This window comes from Euprymna scolopes, chromosome 5 (assembly GCF_053919585.1).
Source record: "Euprymna scolopes isolate OS-2025 chromosome 5, ASM5391958v1, whole genome shotgun sequence".
Classification (NCBI taxonomy): Eukaryota; Metazoa; Mollusca; class Cephalopoda; order Sepiida; family Sepiolidae; genus Euprymna; species Euprymna scolopes.
Window position 1 is genome coordinate 97,638,637 of NC_136486.1, and position 13,860 is coordinate 97,652,496.

General features: G+C 36.7%; 1 protein-coding gene across 4 annotated transcripts in view; it reads left to right on the top strand.

Moving 5' to 3' along the window:
- LOC145276930 (uncharacterized) overlaps positions 1-13,659 on the top strand; it is a 263,410-nt gene extending 249,751 nt beyond the window's left edge. For all 4 annotated transcript variants that reach the window (XM_080128402.1, XM_080128406.1, XM_080128405.1 and 1 more), the window contains exons 28-31: positions 1,858-2,007; positions 4,563-4,698; positions 8,938-9,138; positions 11,805-13,659. In XM_080128402.1, coding sequence (XP_079984528.1) covers positions 1,858-2,007; positions 4,563-4,698; positions 8,938-9,138; positions 11,805-13,408 — 2,091 coding nt within the window. In that variant the 3' untranslated portion in view covers positions 13,409-13,659. The remainder of the gene's footprint in view (positions 1-1,857; positions 2,008-4,562; positions 4,699-8,937; positions 9,139-11,804) is intronic.
- The last annotated feature ends 201 nt before the right edge of the window (positions 13,660-13,860 follow it).

The following is a 13,860-nucleotide window of genomic DNA, read 5'->3' on the forward strand; positions in this document are numbered from 1 at the left end:
TTTGACCTTTGCACATGATCTTAAATGGAACACATACATCAAGTCTGTGGCCAAGGTCGCTGGGAAAATGGTGGGATCCTTCTACCGCTCCAGAAGATATCTCACTAATGATGCAATTCTCTATCTATATGAGCCAAGTACGTCCAAAGATGGAGTACTGCTGCCACATCTGGGCGGGGGCTGCAAAAAAACAGCCTATCCTTCCTTGACGGAGTACAAAATAGACTCCGTGGCTTGGTGGGGGATGCCCTTTTCTCTACCCTGCAACCTCTCTCCCACAGAAGAGGCGTAGCGAGCCTGTCATTGTTCTATCGTTATTTCCACGGCAAGTGCTCGTCTGAGCTCCATTCTCTGATCCCCCCTCGCCAATCTTTCTCAAAAACACCCGACTAGCTGAAACCACCGTCAATAATTTTCCCCACTCCCTATCTGTGCCTAAATCAAAACGTAGATACCATGAACAAAGCTTCTTTCTTAGAACTGCACGCCTGTGGAACTCTGTTCCGCTTGCCTGTTTCCCTCCCGACTTCAACCTGGATATCTTCAAGTCCAACATAAACAAATTCCTGATGAACCCCCCCCTCACAAGTAATGACACCTTACCAATTCTCCAATACTATTGTTACACTATCCCTTTGATTACTGTACACACAATAACCCTTATCCCTTAGTGGTTATTGGGCCTTGATAAGTGGTGAACTCCATGTAAAAAAAAAATTTTTTAAATATATATACTATGTGTATATATATACTATGTGTGTATACTTATATATATATATATATATATATATATTATGTATATATATAAATGTTTGTACAGTAAATAAACTGAACTTTTTTGAATGAGCATAAAAGTGTGTATAGACTCGAGTTGCGCCCTCATTTGGACTCATCAGTTAGACATATCCGATTCGATACTTGAAAATCGAGCCTCATATATATATATATATATATATATATATATATATATATATATATATATATATAACAGAAATGAATATCATCAATGTAATGATATTAATAACTCATAGCTGTAAATTCAATTTTTATATTTTAACTGGCTTTACAAATTTAAATTTTCTTCATTCAAACAATGTAACGAGCCTAATTAATTTTCTAATATAATTGTTATATATTTTTAGTAAGTAGAAATTAATTTTACTAGTATGAATTTCGGGGATGTTACATTAGGTATATGTCAGGACAGCCGACGGAAAACGGAAATAGATCCAGTGCACTTAACGTGATTGAGTCGAGACCGGACAAGTGTCAGCTCTAAAGGCAAAACCTGCAGGTGTCGATGATATTAAATGATCACGTGTCATAGGACAGGACAGTTTCGGGGCAATTTGAGGTTAGGAAGTGGCCAGACTAGACGTCCCGACAATGTAGCAATTTAAGAGGATTTTTCTTTCTTACTGGTCCGTTCGTCCACCTTTTTTCGGGCTTAGTAAGAAAGTTAAATATGTAAGAATTAATTTTAGCCTTTCTACTGTAAAGAAAATAATTTTCCCTTGTGAATGAACTTCTCTCCCTAATAAAACAGACACAAATCTTCATTGGGGCTCCATGCATGAGTTATTCGCCTGTGTTAAACAGCCACACACATGGAAAACAACAACCAGACCGCGCACGTATGTAAAAAAGACTAATTAATCGATCGTTTCTTGATCACTTACTGACAACATCCCCACGAATGCAGCGAGTATTTATTGTAAAACGCGTGTGCGGACGGACTCTTCAAGTGTGTTCGTTAAAACATGGTTTATTGAAATGTTACATAATTCGTTCAAATGCATTAATTCTTTCTGACATTTAATACCATGTTCGTTTTATATTTTATTAATTTGCATCTAGGTGATGTACATGTATTATTTGCTGGGATTCAAAATGTTTGGAGACAAAGCTTCTGTTGAAGACCTTCTCCTAAAGGACCAAGAGAAGGGCAACAAAGTTAAACGAACGATTTCTTTATTGAATCACTTGCCAGATGAGGAATACAAAAAGGTAAGAACGCAGCTCGAGTAACATGCAAAACTACTACTTTGCAAAATTCTTTACACAACGATAGCATTAGAAGATTTGAAATTATCAAGTACACCACATTAAGTCGATTGCTAAATAAAACCGCCAGCTAGAAGGAATAATTTAGAATGTGGTATCCAGATATTATATATATATATATATATATATATATATATATATATATATATATATATACAAAACCGCTACATGGTAATCAGCTGATGTTCCCCGTTATCTATTTTATAATTTAAGTTAAGATTTCGTGTTTATTTTTCATGATTACATAGTTAAATCCCCTTTACAATTGTGAATTTTTCAGCGGTAAGTCGGCTTATGCAAGTGCTAAGTTTTCAATAAGTTGAACTTAGTATCCCTCAGAACTGTACTTTTTAATAAAATACCCAAAGATTCTTTAGACTCTCTCTCTCTCTCTCTCTCTCTATATATATATATATATATATATATATATATATATATATATATATATGGAAATATATATATATATATATGTATGTATATATATTATATGTATGTATATATATTATGCATGCAGTGGGGAAAGAGGTGGCTGGTTACCTTTAATGCATCTAAGACCAAGCTCCTATCTCTACATCATAAACGCTCTGATCCCCCATCTGGCATCAATTGAAATGGATGGCTCTCGTTTAGGGGAGGCCCCAGGATTTGATAAGCTCCTGGGTTTGACCTTTGCACATGATCTTAAATGGAACACATACATCAAGTCTGTGGCCAAGGTCGCTGGGAAAATGGTGGGATCCTTCTACCGCTCCAGAAGATATCTCACTAATGATGCAATTCTCTATCTATATGAGCCAAGTACGTCCAAAGATGGAGTACTGCTGCCACATCTGGGCGGGGGCTGCAAAAAAACAGCCTATCCTTCCTTGACGGAGTACAAAATAGACTCCGTGGCTTGGTGGGGGATGCCCTTTTCTCTACCCTGCAACCTCTCTCCCACAGAAGAGGCGTAGCGAGCCTGTCATTGTTCTATCGTTATTTCCACGGCAAGTGCTCGTCTGAGCTCCATTCTCTGATCCCCCCTCGCCAATCTTTCTCAAAAAACACCCGACTAGCTGAAACCACCGTCAATAATTTTCCCCACTCCCTATCTGTGCCTAAATCAAAACGTAGATACCATGAACAAAGCTTCTTTCTTAGAACTGCACGCCTGTGGAACTCTGTTCCGCTTGCCTGTTTCCCTCCCGACTTCAACCTGGATATCTTCAAGTCCAACATAAACAAATTCCTGATGAACCCCCCCCCCCTCACAAGTAATGACACCTTACCAATTCTCCAATACTATTGTTACACTATCCCTTTGATTACTGTACACACAATAACCCTTATCCCTTAGTGGTTATTGGGCCTTGATAAGTGGTGAACTCCATGTAAAAAAAAAATTTTTTAAATATATATACTATGTGTATATATATACTATGTGTGTATACTTATATATATATATATATATATATATATATATATATATTATGTATATATATAAATGTTTGTACAGTAAATAAACTGAACTTTTTTGAATGAGCATAAAAGTGTGTCTAGACTCGAGTTGCGCCCTCATTTGGACTCATCAGTTAGACATATCCGATTCGATACTTGAAAATCGAGCCTCATATATATATATATATATATATATATATATATATATATATATATATAACAGAAATGAATATCATCAATGTAATGATATTAATAACTCATAGCTGTAAATTCAATTTTTATATTTTAACTGGCTTTACAAATTTAAATTTTCTTCATTCAAACAATACATTTCCATATATATATGGAAATGTATAAAAGCTTATAACTTTTCTTTATTCGTTTTCAGTTGGTGACATGCAGGAATACAAAATAATATTATGAAAAAAAATATTTTTAACTTTTTCTACAAGTACATAATTTTCGACCGATCCTTCATATATATATATATATATATATATATATATATATATATATATATATATATATAATTGTCAATGCATGTTTATGTCTTTATTTTATTTAAAAGGCGTTTCTATTAGGAATTAGTATTTGTTTGGCCTACTTTATACGATACATGATATGTATATATAATATTTTTTAATAAATATTAACAAATGTAACACCTAAAGACACTAGTTTTTCATGTTTATGTAATCAACAGTGTAAGTGTAAGAAGTGATATTAACTGCTGGTCGGGAGATTCGAACCCAGTCAACAAAGTCACTCTTTACTTAACAGTCTAACGTTTTTCCTTCAGGCTAATGGTAACTACCATGTAAGTGGAAAGAAAATTAAGTACCTATCAATGTCATTTTCGGCGAGCTTTCACAGTTGACAGTCGGCAGTCAGACAAAGTATTCAACAAGAGAAAGCTGTAATATAAATATATATGTGTGTGTGTGTGTGTGTGTGTGTGTGTGTGTGTGTGTTGTACTCTTACTTTCGTAAATATACCAATCTAATGTTGTCTTTTGTTAATTCTTACTTGTGTCGTTCGTTATTTATCGTTTTATCTCTAGATTGAAACTACGTTCCTGTTGACTTTGGATGGAGACGTTGACTTCAAACAAGAGTCAGTGAAACTTTTAATTGATCGAATGGTGAAGAACAAGAAGGTTGGAGCCGTCTGTGGGAGAATTCATCCCATCGGTTCGGGTAAGTCTTTTGAATTTAAACAAAGATGTATATTTTAAAGATGCGTCTGTTCTATCTACGCATTTAGCAAAAAAAAAATTGTTGTTTTAAATTTAAGCGTTTCAAATACAAAATATGACTTAAAACTTAATCTTAATGTAGCAAAGAAAATTCTTGAGTTCGAAGCCATGTTTAGTTTCAGAAGAATTTCCGATGGTTAGTTGTTCTATACAAGTCCTAGAGATAGTGAGTTCTCAGTAGACAGCTGTTCGGTACTTCCGGATTTTATAATTTTGTAGCCAAGGAGCAAAAGATTCTTTCCATGTTGACATGAAGAAAACATATGCAAGGTTGCTAAAAAAAGGTTTAATTTTTATGGAGCAATTCTGGTTTCTGATTGGTTGGTAGCAGGACGTGAATTAATTTGATTCGTCAGTTCCTAGCAGTAGCGTTTATAAATAGAATCTCCAAACTGTGAATGACCATACACCCACCACTCGTCTGATGGGGAAGGTCTCCCAGCGGCCTCGGCTGCAGGGAGACAGGGTAGTAGTACTCGTCAAGGATTCGTCACTTGACACTCAGCCCGACAGGTGAGGGACAGGGAACCGGCCCAGCATCTGTCGGACTGAGGTACGCCGCCTGGGTAATACCTAGGAGGTCCACCCTCCCAGGCCTTGCCACTGGGCTTTCCGGTGGAGTAAGTTTATAGCTTACTGCCTGAGGCCTACCGACGGGGTTACTCAGGCAATTTTTACAATTGCAGGAGTGCCCCGTCCTTTAGGGGGAGGGGCCTGCTGGTTTCTCACTTTCCGGCCTTGTGCCACATTTTGCTGAGGTGGGCAGCAAATAAATCTCTACCCCCCATTATGAGCCAAAAATATTGCAACAAACTTCTATTTCAAACTTAAGCGTGGCAAAATAATTAGAACTAGCGGGACCTGTGAAAATTCTACAGCGGCATCTTTCATATGTAATATATTGCTGCTGGACATTCTGTAGATGTTCAGCGTGAATGGGGACTCCGCAATATTATTTTAGCCTTTTTGTCAAAACTGTAAAATTATTCATCTAAGTAATCTTGTTAATGTAGTGTGGGAATATATCTGCTTATTACGGTTTATCTTCAATATCCTTATAGGAGTCTGTGATTTATTTCCATTGCATGGACGCCTAGCGCGGACTGAAACCAGGATATTATTATATCATCTTTAGACGGAACAGATACTACTTTTGGGTCCTAGCCAGAAGATCAAAACGATATATTTTTGTTTCCCGGTACGGCTCAAAAGCGACATCATTTTTTTTTATTTAATTTTTTTTTTTTTTTTTTTTTTTTTACATTGTGTCTTCGATGATCGAAAAATCCTATTTATTTTTAAGAAGGGCAGGTGATATAGTACTGTTGTATTTTAAAGATTCGATTATTATACTTAAGATGATGAATGTTCTTTTGTTGTTCATGTTAAGAAGAGTAAGGGTCTTAGTGAGAGATTAGAGTCTTAATCATGTTGTTGGAAGAGATGCTAGTTATTATATATATTCATTGTGAGTGTTCATATTGTGGAGATGTTCATATTGTAAGAGATGGGATGGAGACATTAACAAGTATATATAAAGAGAGAGAGTACATATAAATACACTTTGAGAGGCGAACCGATATCTAGATAGATAGATTGAGATTGGCGTTTATGTTTTTGACAGTTCTGTATGAAACGGGAGTGTTTATATAACATAAATAGTTTGACACATATACTTTCTAACACATATTTTTTAGATGATGATTTTATCAAAGGTTCTTATACATAAATGGACAATACCTTTTCTCGTTGTAATGATGAACACAGAAGACGGCAGTTATGAAAAACATGATGATCATTTATTTCTTCCCATTGACCGGTCAATGGCTTTGCATCCAGGAATTCAAAGTTTCTTCTTTACTTCTTCTTCTTCTTCTAACCTTGTCACCGTCTCTGTTCGGACTGATCTAACTTTTCTGAGTCCTTGACCCTTCTGACTCTCTCTCTCTCTCTAACTAACTCTAACTTCGAACCCTTTCCTATATTGAGAAATCATGTATGTCTGGCCAACGTGACTATAATTCACGTGTCATCAACATGCGCGATTTGCACGTTTTTGAAACATTCTGATGACCAGGAAATTTCCCAATTTCCTTTGTTGTTTTACAAAGGAATTTAACCTACTTATCTAATTCATATAACCCATATTTTATTATTCATTCTACTTAACAATGTGCATAGTTTCCAGCCAAATTTGCATTTATTAAATATTTTTTCAGAATCAACAATTTACTGGACATACCATTTAAAACCTATTGTTCTTTAAAACTTATCTCCAGGGTTCGCTTCCCGTTTTCTCTGATTTTATTTTCATTTACTAATTCTCTTTATTTTTACTTACATGAAAAAGGAGACAAGCCTTTTTCATGTAAAGGAGACAAGCCTTTTTCATGTAAAGGAGACAAGCCTTTTTCATGTAAAGGAGACAAGCCTTTTTCATGTAACAGTACGAACATTAAATTAGCATATCTATATACTAATAATTTAATGTCCGTAGTATGTTATCACCTTCTATCACTCTTTTTAATAATTAGGATATCCCGATCGAATAATTTATAATCCGGAAAGTGTGACACACGTAAGTTCGTACGTTAACGTTATTAATATATAGATACTGTTTGAGATTTAAGCGTAAGAGACAGGAGAAAATACTATTCCAAACTTAAGCGTTATAAATTAAATTTATATATTTATAAAAGTGAAATTGTCTGTCTGTGTGTACATTTCTCTACCAAACTACTCTGTCAATTTTCAGTCTACACACTCTAGATTTGACATAAGTGATATTGAAATTTGGGAAAATCTTTTTAATCGGTTTTCGGCCAGAAATTTGGCTGGTTAGGGATCAAAGTTCAACGATGTGACCTTTGAAAACTATACTAAACTCCTCCGCCAATTTTGGGTATAAACTCTTGAAAATTTAGATATAGGTTACTTGGATATGGATTAAACTTTTTAATTTGATTTGAGCAAAAAAAAATAAATGTTACGGAGTTGGGGTCAATTTTTTTAAAATTTGACCTCTGCGGTCTTTACTAAATTACTCAGCTAAGTTTTGGTCTAAGCGTTTCAAATTTTACATAAAGTGTATTCAGAGACATATGGCAAGCTTTTTAATAGGTTATTGAACGAAAATTTGGCTGCTAAGCGGTCAAAGTGCAAAAGATTTAAACTTTGCGGTCTCTAGTAACTATTCAGCAAATTTTAGGTCTAAACATTTAAAAGTTTACATAAAGGGCATTCAGACATGCGGCAAGCTTTTTAAGCCGTTTTGGGGGCAAAAATTTGGCTGCCAAGAGACATTTGCAGACTCTACCAAACTCCTCCGCCAATTTTGGGTCTAAACACTTGAAATTTTAGATGTAGGTTACCTGGAGATGACTCAAAATGAAATACTATTCCAAATTAAGCGTAACATCCTATTTCAGACTTTAGCTGAACAGACCAAAGAAAATACTTTTCACAATTAAAACGTGACCCTAACCCTAACCCTAACCCTAACCCTGACAGACTAAAGAAAACTAATATGTCGTCTCTAACAGCTGTAATATTGAGTTAAGATGGTAAGTGGTGGAATTTAATTTTAAAGCCTGTCACAAAGTTTTCAGAGATATGCGAAGTCTGATCCAATCAAATCAAATTGTTAAAGGTAAAGAAAAACTTTAATGCGAATTTTTTTTCAAAATCTAGCACTTGTTAAGAAAATAAACGAAGTAATAGTTATTTTCCTTGTACAGAAGAGAGAATTATCGTCTTTGAGATAGGGTGTCGGCTATGACAAAAAGTTAAACAAAAATGCGTCGTCAACACAGATCTTTTTTAATTATTATGTACCCAGTGACTTTACATTGCCATTTAATCTGTAAGTTGTTAAATAAATTTGTTAAAGTTGTCTATGTTTGGTGGTTATTAAACGGATAACACATATTATCAGGCGTAACATAACAACGGGCATTCACCGGTCAAGGCGCTTCAGGCAATAAGCAATATACTTACTAAAGACGGGATTTAACAAGGGTTTCGGATAATAAGAAAATTAGTGTTACATGATAGTCGTGGAGGGTTCTTCCAAACACTGGACTGATACGAAAACCATGCTTACGTGCTAAACCGTTGACAAGGGGAGTTGCAATCTTGGAACTACAACCGTATTTTATTGTCTTTTTCTTCTGTTTTTCAGGTCCAATGATTTGGTATCAACAATTCGAGTATGCTGTCGGGCATTGGCTCCAGAAAGCGGCTGAACACATTTTTGGTTGCGTCCTCTGTTGCCCTGGGTGTTTTTCTCTTTTTCGTGCATCAGCTATTATGGATGACAATGTTATGAGGGCATACACAAGAAAACCCATTGTGGCCCGCGACTTTATTCAATACGAGCAGGGTAAGTAGACTAACACAAACACATTTATCAGTACTCTTGCAGTATTTGACCCGGATCTCTGGGATTTTCCGTCAACCATGGCTCGGGATCGACTGCCAATCACCGGATTAAGCCGAGTGAAGTAACAGACACAGATGAATTTCAAAACAAACAAACCTGAAAAATAAAGAAAATACAATAAATAAAAAATAACAAAAGCCTACCTAAATTTACTGAATATATATTTTTAAAGAAAAGTTGCTTTTTGTATTATTTATTAAATTTTATTTATTAATTTTTATTTATTTATTTTTTTTTTACTATTTTTTTTTTTTCAAGAAAAGATGAATTTTTTAACTGTAAAAGTACTGAAAAAAATTTGCTTCCTTCCACATTCTTTTGACGTAATTCATTGTTGCCTTCGTCGCGAGGTCTACAAAATGACGACTATGATTCACAGTCAGGTGATGAAGTTCTTCTCTTCCGACTTTTTTATAGGCCTTCCATCAGCCTGATATGACCGTGGTTCCCGGCAAAATATACTTGTTTATTATTGGAAAGAGGGTCTTGGCGTTTCGGTTTGGTACGATTTAGCGCTTCAACATTTGAAGTGATGCCGGTCGAGCCCGAACCATGATTGAACGAAAATTCAGAGGACTCGGGTCAAATACTGAAAGAGTACCCACTTATTCGGACAGTATTTCATGATTTTTCTTCTTGGCGTTGTATTCATAACAAACTTTCAAGTTTGTTATATAAAAAAATCCACGCATGCAGTGTTGAATCATCTCGGCCTATTGGTTGGTACATATGTGCATCTTTGTTAGTGTTATAGCATTGCAAGCTGGAAATAATCAAAGACAAATACAATGGTATATACAGTAGTCGGAACCTCGACTGGCAAGCTACTGCAAGCGCAATCAGACACCAACTAGAAGGTGTGACTCGACCCCAATAATGTGTTAGCTGCAACTATATTTATAGTATTTGTGTACGCCCATCACTCCTGGAACGTGTGCGTGATCGTAACTTCCTGTCACTTGATCTAAGATTATCTGTATTAAAAACGTTAAGCTCCATTAATGTAAAAACGTCCTTTAATTTCGTGACGATGAACGGTGGCCCTGTGATATGTTCCTTGCTAAAGAAACTTGTATTAGCAAAAGTATGCTACAAAAGTGAACGTTATGATTCGAAGGGGGCCTCACAACTTCCACAAATCATTATTTTTTTTTTCCTACCACAGGAAGATGTAACACATTGGTCGGAAGGTGGGCGTGGAGTCAAGCCAGCTCCTTTAAAGGAGCCGCACTCTGGCCTTTAAAAAATTGCCTGGGTATCCCCGTCGACATTATCAGTCAGGGTGCCCCAGACGGTATGCAATAAATTTAGGCCATCTAAAAGACCGGAAACAATGCATAAGAGGGTGGACCTCCTAGAGCTAGAGATAAATGAATGCCTGCCAGTTAAAAGGCCACCGAAATGACTCAGCTTCTGCTGGACTGATTGTTGAGATCGAAATCTTGCCTGGCATGTATCAGCAATTGGGGGCGAGTGACCAAATGAATAGCACGAATCGCTGTTATTTACTTTCTTCCAAGCGTAAAAAAATGTAACATTACCCTAGCAATCCCTCGATTTATTGTTCGAGGGGTTGCTAGGGTAATTAAGACGAGTGGGGACTCGGCATTCCCCGATCAATGCGCTTCAGGCTCCACCCGAAAGGCGGGATTCAAGAACTGGGAGCGTAGACCTAAATGTCCCTTAATTATCCAGAACGATGCCTCAGCCCATCAAATAAAAGTCTCCTGAAATGACCCAGTTTCTGCCGGACTGATTGTCGATATCGAAACCTTGACTAGCCAGTGGAACCTGACACCAGCTAGGTGTGACTCGAACCCCAATATTGTGTTAGCTGCAACTATATTTATAGTCTTTGTGTACGTCTATCACTCCTGAAATGTATGTGAGATCGTAACCTCCTATTACTTGATCACTCCAAGATCGTCTGTATAAAACGATAAGCTTCTTAATGAACGGTGGCACTGTGGTATGTTCCTTGCTAGTGGAGCCAAAGGGTGGCTTCGTTGCGAGGTTCGAATCCTTCGACCAGCGTTGAGCGTCTACTCCTGCACTAATGATTTCGTAAGCATGAAACAGAAGTATCTGTATGTATATTCAAATAATTATGTATATATATATATATATATATATATGAGGACAATTCTCAACCTATATACTCAACGAATTTTTTATCTGCATACTTGACATTATAGGATATTCAGACATGTGGAAAACTTTATAATTGATTTTTATCCGGAAAAACTGCCTGCTAAAAGGTTTGGGTTTCGATCTCAGTCCGGGCATTTTTCATTTACTAGTAGTGACTTGTTTAGAAAAAAAAACATAAAACTCGTATGCACATATCTTAGTTGCTGCATGTTTACGATCGGGCAATGCCGAGCGGCCTACTAGTGTGTATATATATATATATATATATATATATATATATATATATATATATATATATATATATATATATATATATCCGCTTACCTGTTAAAGAAAAATAATTGCATATATCAATATTCCGAGACGATTCACGATTGCATGCATGGAATTTTTTGTTTTGTTTGACTGTTTTTTTTTTTCTCAAATTTAAATGCGATATTCTTAATTATTTGCAGGTGAAGATCGATGGCTTTGCACATTACTTCTACAACAAGGGTACAAGATCGATTACTGTGCTGGCGCTGATGCTTATACTTTCGCCCCAGAGAGCTTCCATGATTTTTACATTCAGAGACGTCGATGGGCCCCTTCAACAATCGCTAATATAATGGATCTTTTATCAACGTGGCATACGACGGTCAAGCTAAACGACAACATCAGCATTTTTTTCATGTTCTATCAATTCGTTTTGATGACGTCAAGTATTTTGGCACCGGCAACTGTGGTTCTCATGATAGCCGGTTCATACAATGCCGTGCTGAAGATCAGCATGTGGTGGTCGTTTGTTGTCTCCTTGGTACCCGTTCTTGCCTATATATTTATCTGCTTAAAAAAGAGTACGAACACGCAGATTAAAGTGGCTGCATTTATGACCAGTATATACTCCGTGGTCATGGTTATTGTCACGGTCGGGACTATAATAAGCATATTGCAGGATAACCTCGTGTCTCCGAATGTCGTGTTTCTGGCTGGTCTCTCGATCGTGTTTGTTGTGTGCGGCATCCTCCATCCTCAGGAGATCATCTGCCTCGTTCACGGCATCTTGTACTTCCTCACAGTGCCCTCTTCCTTTATTTTCCTCACTATTTATTTCCTGTGTAATCTGAACATCGTTTCCTGGGGCACCCGCGAGGTCGCTAAAAAGCTGACTCCCGAGGAGGAGGAAGAGGCGAAGAAGGCGGAGGCCGAAAAGCTGAAAAAGAAGAAAGAGAAAAGCTTCTTCAACGTCATCGGACTCCTCCCCTTGATCGAAGAGGTCAAAAAAATAATCCAAGAATTGCTAGGAAGACAGCAAGCACCGGACCCGAACGTGCAAGCGCCCCCTGACATCGAAAATCAAAAGGCGGTACCTTCTCGAAAGCAAATGATCGCACCGGTGGCGCGGATTACGACCAAGGTCTCCACGAAGCCGAAATTAGATCCGAGTTATTGGACAACACTGCCAAATTTTGGCGAAGGAAACACGGAATTGATTACGCCGGAGGAAGAAGAGTTCTGGAAATACATCTTGAAGAAATATTTGCACCCTTTACAAGAGAACAAGGAAGAGAAAGAAAAGATCAAAGAAGACTTGGAGAGCACTCGGAATAATGTGGTTTTCGGGTACTTTCTGTTGAATCTGCTGTGGAGTGTGGCTATTATGCAACTACAAACAATGAAACAGGAAATGTTACCGTTTTTCATCGCCGGAAAATATGAGCCGATATCTGTGATCTTCCTTAGTATTTTCGGGATCGTTCTCTTCCTGCAGTTTATCGGTATGTGCATGCATCGATGGGGCACCTTCCTGCATCTCATGTCAACTACTCATCTCCTCTCGGATGACGTTGAACAGAAGAGGCGCATTGAGAATAAAATATTAAAAATGGCCACCGCGAGCACAAACATCGACATTGAACGGGACTACTCGTCCGACGAAGAGGACTCTTATGCGGAGGAAGACTTGCCAGAAATCGACTACGACAGCGAACCGAACACCTATGAACAGTTCTATATAGAGCGAAGAAAAAATACAGTTCGACATCGCGACAGACGCCACCATCGCATAGAAATAGTATAACGAAAAATAAAATAAACTCACACATGTACAGACAATAAAAGACGTTGTATAATATTGATGAAAGTATTTTAATACTTATATATATATATATATATATATATATATATATATATATATATATATATATGACAGATTTATTAATTAAAAGAAAATGACATTTTTTATAAAAACAAATATATTTTTAGAATTTTTTTTTGTTTGTTTATCTATGTACGTTAAACTTACATAGCAAGTTTAACGCTTTAAACCAGTGTTGTTGTTGTTTTTGTTTTTTTTTTTACAAGGGTGTCAGCGCTTATAAAGGCTTGAAAGCCACTCAAGGCTTAATGAATGCCAGGAGGTCGGCGAAACAACATCGTAATGATGGGTTGTAGTGGGAATTGAGTAAAATTTGATTATTTAAGAGGAAGGCTTAACTAGAACTTGTACATATTGGACTTTAAAATGATCAA